General features: G+C 40.0%; 3 protein-coding genes across 3 annotated transcripts; 2 read left to right on the top strand and 1 right to left on the bottom strand.

The window, feature by feature from the left end:
• The first annotated feature begins 3,893 nt into the window (after positions 1-3,893).
• LOC112638709 (stromelysin-2-like) lies at positions 3,894-6,923 on the top strand. Its single transcript, XM_025410877.1, has 4 exons — positions 3,894-4,160; positions 4,244-4,306; positions 4,372-4,452; positions 6,021-6,923. The coding sequence occupies exons 1-4, from the start codon at positions 3,894-3,896 to the stop codon at positions 6,921-6,923; spliced, it is 1,314 nt and encodes a 437-aa protein (XP_025266662.1).
• An 816-nt stretch (positions 6,924-7,739) lies between these two features.
• Positions 7,740-8,900, top strand: LOC112638710. The gene is made up of 2 exons (XM_025410878.1): positions 7,740-8,011; positions 8,122-8,900. The coding sequence occupies exons 1-2, from the start codon at positions 7,782-7,784 to the stop codon at positions 8,735-8,737; spliced, it is 846 nt and encodes a 281-aa protein (XP_025266663.1). The 5' UTR covers positions 7,740-7,781; the 3' UTR covers positions 8,738-8,900.
• A 9,285-nt stretch (positions 8,901-18,185) lies between these two features.
• On the bottom strand, positions 18,186-20,027 carry LOC112638708. Its single transcript, XM_025410876.1, has 6 exons — positions 20,000-20,027; positions 19,670-19,868; positions 19,221-19,362; positions 18,930-19,099; positions 18,421-18,815; positions 18,186-18,214 (listed from the first exon to the last, which is right to left on the bottom strand). The coding sequence occupies exons 1-6, from the start codon at positions 20,025-20,027 to the stop codon at positions 18,186-18,188; spliced, it is 963 nt and encodes a 320-aa protein (XP_025266661.1).
• Positions 20,028-20,283: the final 256 nt, after the last annotated feature.

Raw genomic sequence — 20,283 nt, 5'->3', positions numbered from 1 at the left:
ACAAATTGAAATTTTCTGTTGATAAATTTTGAAATTCCGATTTTAAAATTTTAAGCTTATCTTTGTCCAAAAATGATGCCAATTTATCGAGACTCGATGCGAGAAATTTGTATGAATCGATGAAACGTAATTTTATTTGATTTTTTGATTCTTCTTCTTCTTTAAGATCAACACTTTTGGTAAACGAAATATATTTTTCCTTGGTTATCGGTAATAACTCGATTTTCCCTTCGAACGCTGTGGCTATTTCCTCGATGATAAAATGAGAATCGTAACCGGATAAATTGTGAAACACCATCGGAATACAAAAAGAATCTTTATAATTTAGATTACAATTTGAGTGTGCAGGACCTCTGTACCGCCCGGTCAGATGGCAATGATCGCGTACGCGTGTATCGTCTTGCGCAAACGGCTTTTCGCATATATGACAACGAGTGGCGCTATGGAATTTCTCCCACTCTTCGAACATTAAATTTACCATGGGGACATTTGTTTTTAAAATATTCTTAACGCGAATTGCCAAATTTTTAAGGTCTTCGGCGAACCATGCTAAACAATCGGCGCTACGACGCGAATGATACGCCGATAATGAGTCGTCGTACGAACAATGTACATAATAAGCTAAACTAAATACTTGATGATGTTGATATAATTTTTCTTCTTCCTTCTTGGCTAGAACGCATTCCAAGTCGGCGTAGACCACGAATGGAAGCCGCTCCTTCCGATTAGGGTTACTGAACTCGAGCCACTTGTCCTTGTCGCTCGGCAATCGGACAGCGCAATCGTTTAGCTTTCCGCAGTCGATCGTATGCGACTGCAACTTGGCGTCTGAATAAAAATAATGAAGACATCTGTAAAAGAAAAAAAATTTTTTTTATCATAAGATTTTTTATATAAATTATAATTTTCAAATAATATAAAATACACTTACCGGTCGCAGATATATTTCTTGTGATAATTTTTGGTTAGTTGTGAATTCACGAGCCGGGATAAATTTTTGATCCAAGCGAAATGTCCCACGCTGTTGTCATCTTCAATGTACAGCAGGTTCACATGCTTGTCCCACTTCTGATCCGAAAGACGTATCGGGACAATGTTTTTGTCTTCGATGCCGTACACATTGATTGAAATGTCATTTGCATGTTCAAATTTCTTAATCTGATTCACAGTCATTGGAAACTCAATGTCCCGGAGATTCAGCACTGTCGCGTAATGCGGGTACGATGATTCCCGTTCCGCGTTCCTTTCAGCGGGATACAGAGCGGCGACCACTGCCCACGCGAAACACGCATTGTCCTTTGATTGCACGTTAACCACCGCTCTCTTCATCATAATCTCCCGCGGCAATTTAATGTGACATCCCGCGCGCATGGGATTGTACTTGTTAATATTTACAGTCAAGTTCAGTATTCGCGACAAAGCCCACCCGCTATCGCGTTCCTGAAACTCTTCTAGCGACGCTAGGGTGGACTCGATAACATGCCGTTCGTACCACTTGCGTAAATCGGATGTGCGAAAGAGTTCATAGTTTCTCGTATTCACACCTTTATTCGCGTGTTTATCACCCGACACAAATTCGCCGTTGAATATAGTGTTCACTTTTACACTGTTGTGTTTTTTTAAAGCGTCCTGCACATGTTCCAACACAATGTCTTTGGCGTCATCGAGAAATTGGCGTGGTTCGATGTGATTATAATTTATCACCGCACCAGTCGATACGCGACTCTCGAACACCGTATCAATTTCGCGCCACACAAGTGCATTTTGACGCGCACTACATCCGGCACCCACGTGTACGAAACGTCCACGTACCGAATTTTTCAAACCTTCGAGGCGCGCGATCCGAGCAATCAGTGATTGTCGATTTCCGATCGATAATAGCGGCCGTTTGATTCGACTTTGCTCTTCCAGCGACTCGATGTACTCGTCGCATCGTTGCTCCCACACAATGTAGTTTTCCAACGAATCAAGCAAAGCGGATTGTTCTCGCAAAATTTGCTCCTCCATATTGCTAACGTACACTTGCAAAATTTAGCGTTTCTAATGACTGTCCTGATGCACTTTAGCTACTGGTGGGGTGCGTCCCTCTATCATGATTTATATATCGTCTCATGCATTGTTTTATCATCGAACATTCTAGAACGATTTCATCTTACAAAAAATTCCCCGTAGTACCGTGTGCAATTTGACCTTGATAATTTCACGTTTTGTCACGTACATTTGAAAAATCTAACATGATTGCATCAGGGGCAACCGTATATCGACGCTTGATTTTAGCGCTTTCAGCTAAATCTTTGTCTGGGGATGATGCATGTTTTAACCTTGTCGGTCATTTTTCACTATTTGTCACATACATTTGAATAATTTTAACGTGATTGCATCAGGCGCAGCCATACATCGGCGCTCGATTTTAATAAATTCAGCTAAATCTTTGTCTAGGGATGATACACATTTTAACCTTGGCGGTTATTTTTTCACTATTTGTCACGTACATTTAAATAATTTTAACGCGATTGTATCAAGCGCAGCCGTATATCGACGCTTGATTTTAGCAAATTCAGCTAAATCTTTGTCTAGGGATGATACACATTTTAACCTTGGCAATTATTTTTTCACTATTTGTCACGTACATTTGAATAATTTTAACGTGATTGCATCAGGCGCAGCCGTACATCGGCGCTCGATTTTTGCAAATTCAGCTAATTCTTTGTTCCGAAGATGATGATGTCATCGCAGCCGTACATCGGCGCGACAAAATTTTGGAGGAAATTAAAATGTTGCGTCAGCAATAATCCCCTCTACATCATAATTTGGGATACTATTTGAATTGATATTGATTCTAATACGATTGCAGTATTGCATCAATCGCGCGTGTGAAAGGTTCACCGCTGAAGAAATATGAATTTCTACGTTCCGATTCGAAACGGTGAAACTCCACCGTGTAAGAATCAAAAATGCGACACGTAAGTTTAAATCGTTTAAAAAATTTTTTACTTTATGATTTTTAATATTGTTGTCTAATTATTTATATTTTTATAGTATTCAGCCTCGTCGTGCGGCTCGCATATTTGGAAGAAGATACGCTCTAACCCCGACGTCGTACAAGTATTTGGATATTGGAATAAGCGTTGGAGCTGTATCGTACGTGGAACTGATTCTCGGCGATAATCGAGGTAATCAAATAGTGTTGCCCTTTTCAACGTGGAATTTGTTGATGCGGAAGCAAGCAGACGTTGAACAATTTCTACAATCGACTACTCCCCCATTAAGGATTGGAGATTTAACGATTGAAATGTATCAATCGAAAATTGTAAAACTCACATTATGTGAAAATTCTTTGTACATGAAACCAGAAACATTATTACATTTATTTAATTTTGAAAATTGTATCGATCATATGCATAATTGGTTATGCGAGAATACGTATCTCGTAAATGAAAAATTTAAACAATTTGAAACTGTATTACAACGTAATAATATTACTACTGTATGCGATGCTGTAAAAACGATACGCGAGAGTGATGTCTTTGACAGCGAATCATTGATCAATTGCGAATTATTAACATGTGCTGTAAATGATATTCTTTACGATGCGCGCAATAAATAATTATTTTTATTCAATCTATGATTTTATTTCTTTCCTTCCATACGAATAAGAATAGTCGACAATTTTTTCTCAACACGCTCCGCCAAAGATGTAAAGAAATGCTGAGGTAGATGAGACGCGATGCTCTAGTTGGAATGAGACGCGAGATATTAAAAAGATATATAATGAAGAGGAGTCTGCTGCACTAGAGTATCATTTCTTTCATTGTTCTTTGCGTTTCGTTAGTCTTGTGTGTTACGTTAGTGCAATGATCGAAGAAGACGTAATTTTCATCGACGATGAAGATATGGATGATGATGATTTGACGGATCCTGTTGAAGAGGAAAATGCGATAGAGAGAAAACCTGAAACCCCTTTTCTGATTAGTGATGTTGAAGAGTTACTTCAAATAGAGCGGGAACAATTTTCGAAGAAAAATCTGAAAACTTCAGTTGTGCAATTTATAAGACATCAAGAGCTCGGCTTAAAAAAACCCCGCACAAATTCGTTGAGGACATTTCTCCAACATCGAGATGTTGTGTGTATAGAGTTGAAAAATGTGATGCAAGATTTTGTATAAATGCGAAGGACCTCAATCACACTATATTAAAATGCTTTCGAAATAGACTATGTGATAACCTTGAACTACTACACGAGATTGAAAAGATAGAAGAAGATAATCGTGAGAATAAGCTACGGGAAGGCTTGGAAACGTTGAAGGTAAAAATATTTTTGTTGATGTGTAATAAATTTAAAACATTTACAATTATTATGTTTAATTTCAGAGTTCACGAGAGTACATGAACAGTCAACGAGAGGATAAACAGATATGCGAATCCAAACCTGTGCGAAAATTAAAATTGAGAGTATTGCATATAGATGAGAATGGAGAATATTACATACCATTATATTAATACGTAATACGTAACATACCATTTATATTATATCATGAAGTATCCTAAAATAAATTATTAAAATCTAATAAAATTTGTATCTGTTCTTTTACAGAAGCGGTCTCCCATTAGCCCGGCGCAACGCCTCCTCAGCTTGGCGCATCACCTCTTAAACTTCCTGGAGCGACCCCTTAGCCTTCCAAGAGCGGCCTCACCCCCCCCCCTGCACCCTTAATTATATTTTAAATTTTATTATTTCTTATATTTTATTATTCTTATTATATTAATCATAATTTAAGCACATACACACACACACACACACAATTGTAAATACACACATTTTTAATAAATTTATATTTTATATTTTGATGTAAAAAAAAATCTAATTATTTATGCACCTCTCCATGCGTCTCTCTTGCGCTAGTTGTAAGTCTCGCGATATTGTCGTTCTCTCTCGCACGTGTTGTCTTCGCGGTATCGTTCTCTCTCTCGCACGCGCACTAATTGTAAGTCTCGCGATATTATCGTTCTCTCTCTTGTACACGTCGTCTTGGCGCTATCGTTCTCTCTTTCATATGCGTTCTCTCTCACTCGCGTTGTTCTCTCTCGCACGCGTTGTTATTTTCGATATTATCGTTCTCTCTCTTTCGCTTAGAATATACTCGTTGTTCACTTACCTTTGCGTCGTCCTTCTCCCACCTATACGCCGTCCTTGTCCCACGTTAACGCCATCCTTGTCGCACTCGTAGCACTGTCCTCTTCATACACTTTGCACTGTCCTTTTCCTTTTCCATACGTTGCGCTGTCCTTCTCACGCTACCGTCTTCTTTCCGCTGATCCCCCTTCACTGCGCGGACCCCCTCGTCCATCGGTCGCGCCGCGGATCCCCCTTCACTGCACGGACCCCCTCGTCCATCGCTCGCGCCGCGGATCCCCCTTCACCTCGCGGACCCCCTCGTCCATCGCTCGCGCCGCGGATCCCCCTTGCCCGCGGGTGACGTCACCCGCCGCGCGCCGCGGTTCCTCCTTCCCCGCGCGTGACGTCACTCCCCCCCGCACCGCGGTTCCCCTCGCGCCTCACCCCCCGGACCTGAGTTAGAACTGACATAGTCTCACTACTCTTCCCTCCCCTCCTCTTTTTGTACGAATCATTTGTTTTTTTAAAAAAAAAGTTCGTTCTCTCGATCATCCTTCTCTCGTCCGAGCGTATCTCCCCTCCCCTTCCCTCCTTCTTCTCCCTTGTACGACGTTTTCTCGCGTTCGAGAGAACGATATATCGTCGAAGGACGCGCGCGCGCGATAGTTCGCTACCGTCCCGACCCCCGCGCGCTAGCACCTCGCGAGAGCCATGACGCGTCGCGTTATCGCTCGCGACGATATCCCTGCTCGCGGCCGTCGCGGCGGCACTGACCTACGATGACGTCGCGGAGGCGTCCCCTTATCTTCGAACCTACGGCTTTCTAGAGAACGAGGAGAATCATCAGCAGTCGTCGCTATTGGACAACGCAACCGCCTTGAGTGAAGCGCTATCATTGTTTCAGGAATACTACGCCCTGCCGGGAAACGGCGTTCTGACCGTGGAAACGATTCGCGTCATGCGCAGGCCGCGATGCGGCGTCGCGTACATTCACGCTTACAGCCCGTTGACGAGAAAGTGGCCGAAGACGCATCTCACGTGGAACTTCAAACTAGCGAACAGAGGTACTCTGCGCATGACTCAGAGCGCGTTCGCTTTGTGGTCCGAGCAATCCTCTCTGACGTTCTCGCGCGACCCGCTGCGCCCCGATATACTGATATCCTATCAATCCGGCGCTCACGCGTACGAGAACAGCGACAACGGGGGCTCATGCCCGTCGCCGTTCGCCGGACCGGGATCGGTCGTCGCTCACGCGTTCTTTCCGACGGGAGGGCCCAATCAAGTGACCGAGGTGCACGTCGACGAGACGGAGCCGTGGCACATCACGCTGACCAGGCCCTCGTCGGACAGGCTGTATCTCCTTCAGACGCTGACGCACGAGATCGGTCACACTCTGGGTCTGACTCACAGTATGAGGGAAGATTCGGTCATGTACGCGTACACGCCTTCGGAGGAAAGGCGATATCCGCTCAGGCTGAGCATAGAGGACGTCATAAACGTGCGAAATCTCTACGGATCGAGAGAAACGACGAATCCTACGATCGTCGACGCTACTCCGACGACCGCGGCGACGACAACGGCCTCGACGACGACGACGACGACGGCCGCGGCGCCGCCGACAACCGCGAGGACGGTTAAGCCGCCGCTCGCTCCCTCCGATACCGCGGATCTATGCGCCTTGAAGCGCGTAGACGGAACGCTAATCATGAATCGTCGCTTGTACGTCGCGCGTAAACGCAACGTGTGGCCCGTCGATATGAGGGAGAGACGCTACGGAGCGCCCTTCTCGTTCGCCGACTACTTCTAGTTCCTCCCCCGCAATCTCACTAGCGTATCGGCCATGTATCAGAGACCCTCGGGCGATATCGCGATATTCGCCGGCGACTACGTCTACCTCGCCGATTCGAATTTTCATCTTAAAGCGGGATGGCCTAGATCCGTTGAATACGTCGGATTTCCCCGCGACGCTAGGATAAACGCCGCGATAAACACGCACGCCGGGCGCAGCTACGTCATATACAACGACGATAAAATAGCCGAGATAAACGACTGTGCGATGACCGTCGCGAGGCACGGCGCTCTGCGGGATACGTTTTCCGGGATACCATCCGCGATAACGGCTGCCTTCCGCCATGTCGACGGTAATTTCTATTTTCTGAAGAAACGCGAATATTACGCGTACAGCGAGTTCATCGACGCGATAATCTCGGCCGGTCCCTTCGATCTTAGTATATTGAGAATAGAATGCCCAGCCGATAGCATTCTGCATCGATTGAGCGAACTCGTCTCCAAGCTGTATCGTCTGGAATACACGTCCTTCGAAAGACCGCGCAACGACGACGACGACGATGACGACTAAGATCAGGAAATCCTGAAATCTAACGTTAAGATTACATTTAATATGCTGTTCTAAACCGCTTCCGCTGCATTAATTAACGCGCATAACGCGCGCGTCGAGAATAAAGATATCGAGACGATGATCAAGATCGCGTCGTATATAAGGCGCGTCTCGATCTTTGCGCGACATTTCCAACGATACTCGCGATTAACGCGCGCACGATTCTAAGCGAGCGTCTCCGATGAATCTTTCTCTCTCTCTCCTCGCGACAACCAACGTTAACGACGCCGTCGCCACCGCAGTGTTTTCCTACGAACATCGAAGCCCATGTTCGCGAGACCGATCATGTTCGCCGGACTCGGACAGAAGTACCGCAGAGTGTTCGGGGCGTCCGTGACGCCCGCGACTCTGTCGGCGCCGCCGATGACGGGCCCCTTCGTCGCCCCGCCTAACCGTCGAGACGATTACGCGGCTTCTGCCAAGGACGAGGATGCCACCCGCGATCGTTCCGACACTCCGCCCGTGATCAAGAAAGCTCGACTGTACACCGAGGACAAGTGAGTATGCGCGACGCTTCGCGAGTTACCTCGCCCGAGCGCTCTCGATCTCCACCTCGATCGGCTATTTCATATAACAACGTCGTATTTTTTTTCTCCGATCTCGACAGATGGAATAGAAACTGGCTGTTCAAACGCGAGATCAATTTCGCGAGACATCCGATTCGAATATTAGGAAGACGATATCCGTTGACCAAGACGGCGTACAAGTACATCGACATCGCCGTAGCCGTGAAGCGCAAATCTCAAGTCGACATCGTCTTAGGAGACTGCCATGAAAAGGAGATATCTCTGACGCCCGACATGTGGAAGGATCTGCTCGCTCTGCGCAACGATATACTGCCGTATTTCGAGAACGATTTGGACGAGGCTGTGGCGCGCCCTCCGACGTCCATAATCGTCGGAACTGTGACGCTTCGATTCGGCAAGATAAACAATCTGAAGACGCTGCGATTCGAGATGCCGAAGAATCGCATCGCTCTGTCGCACTCCACCGTGAAGGCGCTGTTCGTTCTCGAGCTATGCGTCAATCACATCATCGCGTCGTTGACCGGCATACTCGAGACCGTAGACGCTAAGTTATCGCGTTTTCTAGATATCGCGACAAAGACCGACCACCCCGGCGATATTCCGGAAGCGATTCGTCGACACGAGCACTTCAACGCGAACGATCTGATCGACTGCGAGTTACACGCTCTGCTATTCGGACTCTATCACAATTTGTAAAACGCTACGCGCGACGAATAAATGTATCGCGATCTCAAACCGTATACTTACCCGTATAACTGCGCTCGAATGAGGCGAAACGATCGCGAGTACCGATATTATTCTCGACGTATGTATCTACGCATGTAACTTCATGACATAATAAAAAAATTTTACACGTAATTTATTCTCTCTCTCCTCGATTTACGTCACCCTCGTCTCTTCTCGATTTGCGACGAATTCCCTCCTCCTCGAAATAAATCTAATATACATCATATATTATACATTATATAAAATCGTACGTTATATAAATCGTACTTTATACAAATCGTACGTCATATCTCTTTCAGGCTTACGTCGAATACATCCGCTCTATTATTAACATCGACTCTATCTCTATCTCGCGCGACGCGCCCGACGGGGCGATCGCCGCTTATCGCGCGCGCCTAGCGCGTCGCGTCCAGAGACGCTCCCGACGCGCCGTATCCAGGGACGCGCGCGCTCTCTCTCCCTCTCCCGCCCGTTCCCCCCTCGCCGCGCCGCCCCCTCGCCCACCCCCTCCGCGTGACGTCACGACCCTCCGTTTACTCACCCGACGGCGAGTGGCTCCCTTCGCCCTACCTACCCCCCTGCTCGCCCCCGCCGCCGTCACCCTGCCCCTCAGATATCTTTCTATCTCTCTCGCTCTACGAGACCTCTCTCTCGCACCAATGGAAAAAGTGGGTTAGAAACGGTCTATTCTCCCTACTCACGTAATCACCGAAATTTTGCAGTAAAAGAATCTTTGGGATATACTGCAGTTGTTCGGTGGTAAGCCGGAGAATGTCTCTCTCATCCGACAGAAGGAGAAACATTTTTGATACTGAGCGGTTTCGAGTCGAGACACTTCTATAAATAGGTCTCCCCCTCGCGATCATTCGCAAAATTGATTCGAAAAAGAAAACATGCGGTTCTTGCGACAAGCGCGGGTAATCAAAGTATCAAATTTCGACGATAGACTAATATCGGAGAAAAAAGTACGCAAGCATGGAAACATGCTGCCGACTACTATACGCGGTATCGTTTGCGGCTCTTCAAACTGTGATAAGACAAACGTGTTGATTAGTTTGATAGAAAGTCCGCACGGTGTACGTTTCGAGAACGTGTACGTATACTCAAAATCGCTTCAACAGCCGAAATACAAATACTTGGAAAATTTACTAACACCTATAGACGAAATTGGTTATTTTACATTCTCTAATAACAGCGATGTCATTCCACCGAGCGAGGCGCTTCCGAATTCCATCTTTATCTTTGATGACGTGGCATGCGACAAGCAGGATACGATAAGAGAGTACTTTGCAATGGGTCGACACTCGAGCGTTGACTGTTTCTATCTTTGTCAGACGTACGCCAAGATACCTAAGCATCTTATACGCGACAACGCGAACCTGCTGATCCTGTTTAAACAAGACGGCACAAACTTGAAACATGTGTACAACTATTACGTGAATACCGATATGTCTTACGACGATTTCCGTGCATTGTGTCAGAAATGTTGGCAACGCAAATATGGCTTCGTAGTCATTGATAAAGATAGTACGTTGATCAATGGACGATATAGAAGGGGATTTAATGATTTCGCGATACCGTAAAGCGATCAGTCATCATCGACACATCGATCGAGCATCATGAATGACGATCGTGAAAAGATTGCGACAGAGATTGCAAAAACGAGCGAATCGATTCGCAAAAAATATCGCGCTTTGAAAACTGGTAAAATGGAGAAAGATATCATATTGGAAAGGCAATTTAAACCGATTACCGAGCCTTTAAAACAGCTTGTCAAAAATACTGTGGAATCTGATGCGTCGAAAATCGAACCGTTGAGTTTGACGTTTGAAGAGAAGCACGAGGAAAAAATAAAAGAGTCCAAGCAAGGAATAAAGCGAGCACGGATAAATATGCCGATAAACGATTCACCAATATATTCGACACCGAATCGATCAAAGCGAAGGAAGCAATTTTCTAATATGGCTACTGTTTTTACTCCGATAAAAGTACAACCGCGTCAAACAATACCATCCACATCCGTCGAAGAAATTTACGAGACCACACCCGATTCGTTTGTAACATCGGTCCGACACGAATTAGAAAGTCCGAAGGTCAGAAAACGTTCGGAGAGCATTTAGGTCCACTGGCGAAGGAATGATGCTAGGTGATAAATGTTTCGATGTGGACAAGGAAGATAATATAATTATCGATGGAATAAAATATAAGGGAACCGAAGGAATACACGATTTGATTTTAAAAAATCATAAAAAATATACTCGAGACGATTTGCATAAATATCAAAGTATATTAAATATAACAAATGCGCATAAGCGCGACAACAAAGTTAATAATCCTATTAAAACTAATAAAGGGTACAAGTACAAATATATAATTGCACCATTATTCTCCGATAGAAAGATGAGAAGAGGTATAGACGCGCCGCGCACCATGACGCTAAGCAACAACATGATCGATTACGTGCATTGGAACGATCCCAACGAATTGGTGGATCGTTTGCGATTGCTGAACGCCTCGCGTCGAGCCGGCAACAATGCTCACGACAATGAAATCTTGTCAATTATCGAAGAACTTCGCGAGGCCGACATTATTATAAATTAAACTATGCGTCGGCGATACGTATCATTCGGCCAATGTTCTCGGTACCGAAATGTCGATTAATAAATTTGGATTATCGTTGGGACCGTCGAACAATTTGTACTATGAATGGAATGGATTATTGAGAAATTACGTTCGTGATAACGCTCTCTGCCAAACAACTACCGGCTTTGACGCAAGGTCGCGCAAGATTAAACGCGTAGCGCAACCAGAAGCTGATACCGACGTCGTTAACAAACGATACGTGGATAAACTTTTGAGAGATCGACAGGGAGAAATTGAACAAAAAATTATCGCGCTCGAAACAAACGTGCAGGCGCTGCGATTAATGATGGATGAGATAAAGAATGTGCTGAGACATGCAACATCTAACTCGACACAGTAAGCGAGATATACGGATATACTAATATCGCATATTAATTATGCCTCGATCAAACGTGTGAGAGAACAAAAACACCTCCGAAAAGCGGCAATAAGTCGAGGAATTACATGCTCCGGCGAGAAGAAATTTTCCACGAAGACGCGTCATTGTATGTGGATACGATGATCTGTGGCAGGCGGACGTGGTGGACATGCGTTCGTACTCTCGACTCAACAAGGGTCATAAATACATACTCACGGTTATCGATGTGTTGAGCAAGTATGCGTGGGCCGTACCGCTCAAGAGTAAGAGCGAGAACGAAATGTCCGAAACGATCGCAAAGATTATTGGAGACGACAAAAGGTGTCCGAAAAATTTTCAAACCGACAGAGGAAAAGAATTTTACAACTCGAGTGTGCAGAAACTCATGAAGAAACACAACATTAATCATTACTCGACATATTCCGTTATGAAAGCCTCGGTCGTGGAACGATTCAATCGTACTTTGAAAAACAATATGTGGAAAATGTTTACGTTGAACGGAAATTACAAATGGATCGACGAGCTATCTCGACTTGTTGCAGAGGACAATATGCGAAAACATCGCACCATCGATATGAGACCTGTCGACGTCACTCCAGCAATCGCCGAAAAACTTTAAATACAGTGTACAGCAACGTAAAAATTGCGGCTCCGGCAAAAATTAAAGTAGGCGATTCAGTACACGTGAGCAAATACAAGACCATCTTTGAAAAAGGTTTCACACCAAATTGGACGACCAAAATTTTTAAGATTATCGAGGTGCAGAAAACTAATCCCGCGACATTCATACTCGAAGATTCGCGGGGAAATCCTGTCACTGGAGGATTCTATGAATACGAGTTACAACGCGTCGCCAATCCCGACGTATATCTCGTGGAAAAAATTTTACAAAAAAAGGGTGACGAGGTTTACGTGAAATGGTTGGGAATGGATAAATCATACAACTCTTGGATTCATAAAAATAATGTATTGTAAACATTTATTGAAACATAAAATATGCGTATAAAATATATAAAATTTATTAAAATATAAATATATACATATATAAATATATAAATATTGTCACGTCCGGCGATCCATAGATCCTTAGATCTAGGAGAAATTTTTTCCTTTTTTCACTATCCTCCATCCAATAAGCTGCAAGCACAAACTAACATGAAACTAAGAGAGACACGCTTATACGTCACCTATAATAAAATACCAATCTGAGAGAGAGATATATATATATCTATATATATATATATATATATATATGTATATGAATCATCTATACGAGCGAGATAGACTTATGTGTAATACTTAGAAAAGACAAGGACCGATATAAGGAAGTCTTTTTAAATATAAGCTTCTTTTATATAAATATATTGTAAAACATGTCCAAAGATTAGAGAGAATCTATTTATGTAAAAATCATGATAAATGACCAATATTTTAAATAATCAAATAGTTATTGTAATTCTTTGGAAAGGGTCATTTATCGTAATTTATGTAAGACACGACCTTGCAAGCAATGCATTCAGAGAACCAACTAATATGTATTCTTAGAAAAACTTTCTCTTAAGGACCATCCAAAAAGTTCGCAAAAATCCATTTCATAGCTAAAGAATTTGTTCTTAAAACTCCATCATAAATTACCCCTACTATTCAACTTTAAAAGAGTATAAAAATTCTTCCAACAACGGAACAAGAGCTCTGTTCAACCTCATTCTTGCTCAGTTTTAGATCAGTCAGTCAGTCAGTTCAGATTCACTCTGGACTTAAAACCCACTCAGATTCTTATTCGTACTGTAAACTGCTAGAGCAATTCAAGTCAGAATAAAGTGTTTAAATATTAAACAAAAGTATATTTCTTTAATCATCATCAATAAAGAAAACCCAATTCAAAGCAGTTAATTATCCTGGGGTTTTACCCCCTTAACCGCAAGAAAAAAGAACCCACAACTAAGACGTTCTGTCGAACTCGGAAAACTGTTGGAAAAGCCTGCCTCACGGAACCAACAGATTGACGTTACCAGAAAACGTCACAACAAAAATTTGGTGGCAGCGGTGGGATTCTAATACGCTGATCCCTTCGAATAAATCGGACTGAGGCCTGGATCCTGTCTACATTTCAAGAGAAGAGGAATACCTTGTCCAGAAGGAATACGACAGCGGGGATAAGACTGCAAATAAGGAATCAAGTCTTCATGGATTTGCGTATTCTCATACTTTTCTTCACTGCGTGCTATATGTAAGTGCTACGAGTATCATATTTCAATTTCCTTCGTGCGGTATTTATTAAGAATATTCTATAAATATGTCTCATACTGGGGAAATAGATGCGTTGACTAGACAAATAGGAAACATGAGCGTAGTTAACGATACAAGCGCCAATCATAGACCTAGTAATACTATACCATATGTAAGCTTGCGCGACGCAGCCGAGACAATTCTCCCATTCGATGGAAAAAATATGCCAGTATCACAATTCGCTAACAGCTGCTTACATGCAAAGAATATGGTCTCTCCCGGAGCAGAATATGGTCTGGTACAAATGATTAAAAACAAATTAGTAGGACCTGCTTTAAGAGTGGCTTTAAGTGGAGAATATAACGATATAGAATCTTTGTTAGCTGTCATAAAAACCAGATTTGCACCTGTTTATTCTTCATCACAATTACATGGAGAACTTTCTAAAGTAACACAGCATCCAGATGAATCTGTGGTGGATTATGGTAGCCGTGTATCAATGCTATTGCAACAATTAAAATCTTGTTATCAAACCGAAAATCCGAACCAAGCGATCCAATTTACTAATTCTGCAGAAGCTAATGCCATCAAAAATTTCTTAACAGGATTAAAAACTGACATATATACTAGACTTTATCCACGTGATCCTGTCAGTCTAAATCATGCTATTGAAACTGCCATAAAGGCTGAAGCTGAATATAATGAACATGCACAAAGAATGAAAATTACTGAGGGACTTATGCAATCGATACGCTGCAATAATTGTCTAGGATATGGACATAATGCTTATTCATGTAGCACCATTAACCCATTGGCTCAAGTAACTCATGTCCAATGCAACCTAAAGTTTGTACATTATGTAAAAATTCAGGACATACACGTGTAGAATGCAGAACCCCTCAATCAAGAGGCTTAAATTATCGAAACACTCCGATAAACAATATGAATCGAAATATGAATTATAATCAAATAAATCGACAAAATCATACAACTTCCAGAAATTTTAATTTAGTATGCCGTTATTGTAAAATACCAGGACATAGCATTGAACAGTGCAGGAAAAGACAATATAATAACGATCCACGAAATCAACTAACTCGATCCAACAATCAAGAAATTCGAATTAGAGAAGGTCAGGGAAACAGGGAACGGGTGCAGCGAAATGGCGCAACGCTGAACGAACGCCCGCGAGTGCGCCTAGTGACTCCCGAACAAACTCACGAAGAAGCGCAAGAATAAATCTCGCATGTAACAAAATCGGTAAACCACCTTCCGTCATTTTACCCAGCAAAGATTTGATAGAGGAACGTGCTAATTTTATGATAGATACTGGTTCTGACATAAACCTGATAAAGAAGAATTCTCTTCATGAGAAGATGCTTATTGATAATAAAGTCGTATTTGAATTAAGCGGAATAACAAAAGGTCGAACTCGTACGTTAGGCGTAGTTAAAATACGCATTTTCGACACCGACACAGAATTCTTCAAAAATCAACGAGCAACTATCGACTACTCGAGGGCCAGTCTAGTTGTAAACGGAATTCCATACTATTTTCATAGTGATGAAACTGTCATGATCCCAGCACGAACACGGAAACAAATCTTCATACGAGTAGCTAATCCTGAAATAAAAAACGGATATGTTCCGAAATTAGATGCAGGGCCGCAGGTGTACTTAGGTAACGCCGTCGTATCCAATCATCACGGAATTGCATATCTATATGCTATAAATTCATCAGACGAGGATATAAAGTTAGCAATTCCTACAGTAAAATTATATCCGTTTGAAGAAACAAAGAATAACAAAGAAATAGAAGAAATCAATGAATCCGAGTCAAGAGATCTAGAATCACGAGTCAATAAAATATTACAATTACTACGTCTCGATCATTTAAACGAAGAAGAAAGAGTAAACGTCATTAATTTGGTAACGAAAAATAAGGAAAGATTCCATTTACCAGGAGAAGCTTTAGGAGCAACTAACGTGTTAAAACATCGTATATTTACTAGCGATGACCGTCCAATTAATGTCAAACAGTATCGATATCCTCAAGTACATAAGGAAGAGATACAACGACAGATTGGAGAAATGTTAGAAAAAGGTGTAATAGAACCATCAAGTTCACCTTATAATTCTCCTTTATGGATTGTTCCAAAGAAAGATGATTCGTTAGGCAATAAAAAATGGCGTTTAGTTATAGATTTTCGTGCCTTAAATGAAAAAACGGTGGGCGACGCATATCCATTACCAAATATTGTAGATATACTCGATCAATTGGGAAGTGCAAAATATTTTTCAATATTAGCATCTGGATTCCATCAAATTTTAATGGATAAAGATGACAAACATAAAACAGCTTTTTCGACGCCTTATGGACATTTTGAATATAATCGCATGCCATTCGGATTAAAGAATGCTCCTGCCACGTTCCAAAGATTAATGGATCAAGTATTAACGGGATTGCAGGGAATCGAATTATTTGTTTATTTAGACGACATTGTTATATACGCACGATCACTTGAAGAACATGAAATAAAATTTCAACGATTAATGAAACGTCTATCAGAAGCAAATTTATTTCTACAACCAGATAAATGTGAATTTTTGAAAAGAGAAGTAGCATATCTCGGGCATATAATAACCGAAAATGGAGTACGACCAGATAAAAAGAAAATAATGGCTGTAAAAAATTTTCCAACGCCAAAAACCAGAAAAAATATTAAACAATTTCTTGGACTTGCTGGATACTATCGACGATTTATAGAAAACTTTTCTAAAATAGCCAAACCGTTATCAGATTTAACCAAACAGTCAAATACGTTTGAATGGAAGAAAGAACAACAAGAAGCTTTTGATAAACTACGAGAAGTTTTGTGTTCAGAACCCATATTACAATATCCAAATTTTAATAAGCCATTTATTATAACAACAGATGCGTCCGGATTTGCAATTGGAGCAATTTTAAGTCAGGGAAAAATGGGATCTGATCTCCCTATAGCCTACGCATCGCGAGTATTAAATAACGCCGAAACTAGATATTCACCTACTGAAAGAGAATTATTAGCTCTTGTGTATGCAGTCAAACATTTTCGTCCTTACATTTACGGTCGTAAATTTACACTTGTTATGGATCATAAACCTTTAGAATGGTTAAACTCGGTATCAGATCCTACATCGCGATTAATGAGATGGCGATTAAAACTCGCGGAATACGAGTATGAAATAAAATATAAACCTGGAAAGAAAAATAAAAATGCAGATGCTTTATTTCGAAATCCTATCGAGGATATAAAAAATATATATCCACTACATGCTAAACGCGCATTCTCCTCATCTAGTGATACGTCAGCAGAAAAAGATTATAAAAAAATAAAAACGTCACATCCTATTTCTAAAAGACAGTTAACTACAGATAGCAACGGATCTGGTAACCCGGCACCACATAAAAAAATAAAGGCTGATGATTTACCAACGTACAACGATTCGAACAAGGAAGAACGTATCGAGTTACATGAAACATTGTCGGATAGTGATAGCAGTACTATATCTTATTATTATGACACCGATATTGATAGCGACGATAATTCCGAAGTAACTTCCAAAAAACAAAAGAGAAAACACGAAAGCAGCTCATCTGGTCAAGGGCGACGTGTAAAACGAAAAAATCGAAGGAAAATGTATAAAAACATCAAAAAATCAAATTCATCAATCGAAGAATACGTTAATCTCAATACCACACCTGGAACATCGCCTATAGAAATAACATCTCCTGTTGAATATCCACATAAGGAAATAGCAGATGAAGATTTCGAAAGCAAACAAAGTTATCGGCATATGGAATTACATGATACAGAACAAAAGCCGATGGAAATAGATTTATCCGATGACAGTTTTAAAGCTGAAACTAATATTAACATAGAAGCACAAATTCACGCACCTCATGGTTCTGCGAGAACACCACAAAATCTAAAAAATATGCAAACATCACAAAAAACCCCTGATAACGTAGATGCAATTCAAATCATTGAAAAGGATATTCCATTAAAGAAAGAAGAAATAGAAGCTATGAAAATAGATCAAGAAGATAAAATCAGGGAAGGGAACGTTACTTTTTAAAAGTAACTAGTTACCGTTACTCGTTACCAAGTTAAGAAGGTAACTAGTTACCGTTATTAGTTATTGATTTTCAAAAGTAACTAGTTATAGTTACTGTTACTTAAAAAATAACGGTTCGTTACTTTTTCGTTACTTTTTTTTAATTTATAATTGTAATAAATTTTGTTTCGTGCAATATATACTCTCTCTCTTTCTTTCTTTATGAAAGGATTATCTAAATCACAAAACATATGTTAAATTTTATCGATATTTTTTATTAATTTTTAATAAAAGTTGATATTCTAATAAGTCATCATTTAGATGGCCTCTAGAAGGTGATAGTACAGAATTACCGATACTAAACAATCTTTCAACCGAAGCACTGCTTGGCAAAGCCGTATTAAATTTAATGAATAACTTTTTTAATTTTGGAAAATCTAGTAATAATGCAACGTCAGATCTTTTCGATTTCAGAAATCGTGTTAGTTCTTCTTCGCCAGATTCTGAAGTTGATGTTGATTGTCCATGAAAATTAAAAAAATCGTCATAATCATTATCTTTGCTTGAGTTTGATGAACTTTCATTTGAGCGAATGTCTAACAAATCTTCTAAATAGGCTCTAGCTAATTTCTTCTTATCTCCATTTAACCAGTTTAGTTTAAATTTAGGATGTAATGAACTTGCTATTATTAATTCCTTTTTTTCAAATATTGTACAAAATCTAAAATTTAAAAAATATACATATAATAAAATATTTATACTTTTATATTTTTTATTATGCAAATATTATATGCATTTTTTTAGTTGTATATTTTTTTATTATTTAATAAATTACCTTCGATTTAAGCCTTCTTGAATTGCGATAACTAATGATTGACAATCCGTCAAATTTTTGATGTTTTTTAATTTTTCTTGTAAGCTGCTCAATACGGGCAATAAGTATCCCATATACATTCCTACGTCACTTTGTAAGATATCTAATGCTCTAGCTAAAGGCTCCATTACCTAAAGAAAATATTTAAAATATATACTTATTAATATACGTGCATATACAATACATATGTATATATATACATATTATACATATAATTAATATATTCTATTACATTAAATATGTGCACTTTACCTGACAATACTCGTCTAAAAATTTTACGTCATTATTTATCAGCCTTTGTAAATTAAAATAGTCCAAACAGTGATTAATTTTATCTGAGCTATCTTTTAAAAGAGTTACAAGTTGATATGTGGAATCAAAAGTTGAATTCCATCTATAACAAATAAATTTTGTTTTTATATTGTATATATGTATAAGTATATATCATGTGTATGTGTGTTCGTATGTTTGTAAGCATATGTATGTGTAAATAGATATTTTTAAAAAAATATAACATTTATTAAAATAAAATACAGAAAAAATATAGATAAATAAAAAATAAGAGCTTTTTTAGTTTTTACCTCGTAATAACTGGAGTTTTTAGATAAACGTCGCAAATATCTTTTATTTTGTCGGCCACTTGAGTAGACTGGTTTTGTTTATTCCACAATTTCGATAATTTTGCAAATATTATTCTGTACTTTTTTTTATATGTGGGATCATTCTCCAAGGCTCTTTCAGAATCTTTGACTGCAATAAGATTAAGCGTGTGACTAACACACCTATGGTGTGGTGGAAGAGTAATATCTTCCTTGTCTAAACTTTCTTCATTCGTAATCAATAGATCACTTAAATTGTGAAATTCCGTGTTAATCTCCTTATCTTCTTCTTTTTCAAAGTCTCTAAAAAATTAAATATATTTATATAAAAATATAATATGTGGTTTTTTTAATATAATGAATACATATAAAATTATTATGCACATACATATAATACAAAAGTGTATATAATATCATAAAATATTAACTCACCGAAATGCTTTAACAAAATTTGAACCATTATCTGTTGTTGTGCAACAAATTTTATTTTGAATATGATATTCAACAAATATAGAGTTAATGGCTTTTGCTAAAACATCAAAAGTATGTTTCCCTTTAATTCTACGACAAGCTAAGGCGGCAGACTCTCTTGTTAAATTTTCTGGATTAATCCAATGGACCGTTACTCCTAAGTAACTTCTATAAAAATAAAAGATTTTAATTATTTTAATTATTATGTAATAAAACATTAAAAAATAAAATATTAATGTAAAAAT

Source organism: Camponotus floridanus, unplaced genomic scaffold (genome assembly GCF_003227725.1).
Source record: "Camponotus floridanus strain SB8 unplaced genomic scaffold, Cflo_v7.5 scaffold353, whole genome shotgun sequence".
Lineage (NCBI taxonomy): Eukaryota > Metazoa > Arthropoda > Insecta > Hymenoptera > Formicidae > Camponotus > Camponotus floridanus.
This window is presented reverse-complemented; position numbering and strand designations above follow the sequence as displayed.